The 3,029-nt window shown below is 40.6% G+C and overlaps 1 protein-coding gene across 1 annotated transcript; it reads left to right on the top strand.

Moving 5' to 3' along the window:
- Positions 1–1,093: 1,093 nt before the first annotated feature.
- Positions 1,094–2,500, top strand: LOC122040414 (aspartic proteinase CDR1-like). The gene is made up of 2 exons (XM_042599726.1): positions 1,094–1,314; positions 1,402–2,500. Exons 1-2 carry the CDS (start codon positions 1,094–1,096, stop codon positions 2,498–2,500), a joined length of 1,320 nt encoding a protein of 439 aa, XP_042455660.1.
- The last annotated feature ends 529 nt before the right edge of the window (positions 2,501–3,029 follow it).

The raw sequence follows: 3,029 nt of genomic DNA, 5'->3' as shown, positions 1-3,029 counted from the left end.
TCTAACATTGTCAACTCAAAGTATTTATAGAAATTTATCCACTTGCAGTGTTGTCAATCCTAAGATGTGGTACTAAAAGTAACCAGAAAAAATTATTGATGAGAAAAATTTCCAATAATACGCTATAGATCTCTGATTGATTAATGAGAAAATTTTCTAATAATACGGTGCATTTTAGTCTTAAACTCTTGATTCCTAATTGATTAATGACAAAAATTCTCAATAATATACCAATCTTGAATTCTAGATCCCTAATTAATATATTTGTGGAAATTATTAATAAATCTTAAAATTATTTTCAATATAAAAAAAGGATATTAACATAATTTAATTTTAATTTCATCAAATTAATTAAGAGTTAGTTAGTAAATAGTCATATTCTTAATACAATACTAAAATTAATGCCAAGAAATTTAACATTGATATTAATTAACTATCTAATTATATATGATTCACCTTTGAATGAAACCATTTTTTTTAAATGGAAGAGTAAATATATCTCAAAAATTAAATTTTCTTCTTCTATTATCGGTAAGGAGAAAGACTTAGACCGGCTTTGTAATATAATTTTTATTCTTTTTTTTTTTTTCCATTTTTCATAAAATTAGAAGTGAATGTCTAAGAGTGCTTGCAAACTTTCCTAATTATCATATTGAGCCTTCCTTTTCTAATTATCATTTATCCAAGTTAAAATTAATTCTCTTGGTTACTTTTTTATTTTTAAACATTATTTTTTTCAATTATCAATTTGTTCAAATTACCACTAACTAAATAAAGTATAATATTTTAAAAGTCTAGTTTGAGCAACAAATAACTTTATATATATATATATATATATATATATATATATATATATATATATATATATATATATATATATATATAAAAGCCGAAATTACTTTGCATTAACTCATATACCTTTTTTATATCATTCAAATGCTATTAATGTTTCCTTCTGCAATAATTTTCCTTCCAAATAAACGTATTTTCCTTCCAAATAAACATAGAAAGCTCGATTATAAATTCTTTAACCTTGCCAAGCAATACAACGTCACACACTCTTAGTCACTTTTTTATTTCCTCAATAGGAAACATGACGATCGTGATTTTACTTGCGCTCTCTATGGCGGCGGCCGCAATGACAACGACGGCGGCGGCGGCCGCCGCAAGTTTTAGCATCGAGCTTATCCATCGCGACTCCCCTAAATCTCCGTTCTACAATCAGTCTGCCACATCACTAGATCGCTCACGTGCCGCAATCTATCGCTCCGCCCACCAAGCCCGCCGGATTGCTGCACGTGCGCAAAGAAAAGCGTATAATTTTTTATTTTTTAAAATATTATTTATTTATTTTAAAATTGGAAAATAAAATAATTTTGGATGATAATCGTCGGGTTGCAGTGGCATCGAGTCGTTCGACGCGGTATCAAGGATGGTCCCCGACTCATTTGAGTATCTGATGGAGCTTCGTGTCGGCACGCCGCCGTTCTACATCCTGGCCATCGCCGACACCGGAAGCGACCTCATCTGGGCCAACTGCGTCCCCTGCACCAAGTGCTACAAGCAGACGGCGCCGTACTTCGATCCGCGCAAATCCTCCTCCTACCGGACGCTCCCCTGCAACTCCAACCTTTGCAAGGCCCTCCCCCACGGACCTTGCGCTGACGTCAGCACCTGCGAATACCATTATGGCTACCAAGACGGGTCGAAGATCGACGGCGTCCTCGCCACCGAGGACCTCACTTTCTACTCCTCTGCCGGGTCTCCGCTCGTCTTCTCCAATATCGCCTTCGGCTGCAACTACCAGAGCAGCGGCTCCTTCAGCAGCCGCACCGCCGGTTTGGCAGGGCTCGGCGTCGGTACCGTCTCTCTCGTCTCACAGATCGTTCCCTCTCTCGACAAGAGTTACTTCTCTTATTGCCTGGTTCCCAAGTCAGACACGCAGTCCAGCAGCAAAGTCATCTTCGGCTCCACCGGCGTGGTCGCCGGAAGCAAGGTCACCACCCCGATGGCGGTGGAACATACCCACTTCGTCCTCCGGCTAGAAGAGATCATAGTCGACGGTGCCGGCTCGGTCCCAGTCCCACCTTCCGCCCCTGGATTAACGACAGGCAACATCATCATTGACTCCGGCACGACCATAAACTACTTGCCCGCCGGCGTGCTCTCGAGTTTGGTGCAGGAGGTGTCGAGGGTGGTCAGCCTGCCCAAGGCTGCTGATTGGAGACGCATTATGCCGCTGTGCTTCAAGGTGACCGGCGAGCCCGACTGGCAGAAGTTACCGTTTATCACGTTCAAGTTCGCCGGAGAGGCGTCGGTGAGGCTGAGCCCGACGAGCATGTTCATGGAGGAAGCATCTCAGGTGGTTTGCCTCGCAGTGGCGGCTTCTGGCTCCGGCCCGCCGATATTTGGAAACGTGGCTCAGCAAAATTTACACGTTGGGTACGATCTCGATATCCCGGCAGTGTCCTTCGCTAGCGCCGATTGCACCAAGTTTTAGGGTTAATGTTTGAGGAGAATAAATGTCTTAACTAAATTTAGTAAAAACGGCTCCATTTTTCATGAGAATTTTTTTGACCGCTCTTCAAATTTCAAAAAATTTGACAACATGTAGAGCAAAAGTGATTACACTCATCCAAACACCCTAATCTCTCGGAGCGATGAGTCGTGGACTATCAGTGAATTGGCATGGAATTTGATTGGGAATAAGATTTTCATTGAAGAATTCTAAGAATTACTTGTAAATACCAGCAAAGGTAGATCTTTGTACTGCTTCGATGATCAAATTAGAAATAAAGGGAGCAAAGTAGCGACGTAAATGAAAAAAAATAAGATTATGCGCCCGCATACATGTATTAGCGGAGAGTAGTAACGTAATAAAATGAAGGAAACAAAGTAGTGACGTTATGTCTTTCACAATCTCTGCATTTAATAAGGCATCATCTCATTGCCTGATTCCTATCCCATCATCATGCTTCCACCCTATCTTGTAGTGACATCGTGAGTATGAGACGGGTGTATTGTGTATC

This window comes from Zingiber officinale, chromosome 2A (genome assembly GCF_018446385.1).
Source record: "Zingiber officinale cultivar Zhangliang chromosome 2A, Zo_v1.1, whole genome shotgun sequence".
In the NCBI taxonomy this organism is placed as follows: Eukaryota; Viridiplantae; Streptophyta; class Magnoliopsida; order Zingiberales; family Zingiberaceae; genus Zingiber; species Zingiber officinale.
The sequence above is the reverse complement of the archived record's forward strand: the minus strand, read 5'-3'. Positions and strand labels throughout refer to the sequence as shown.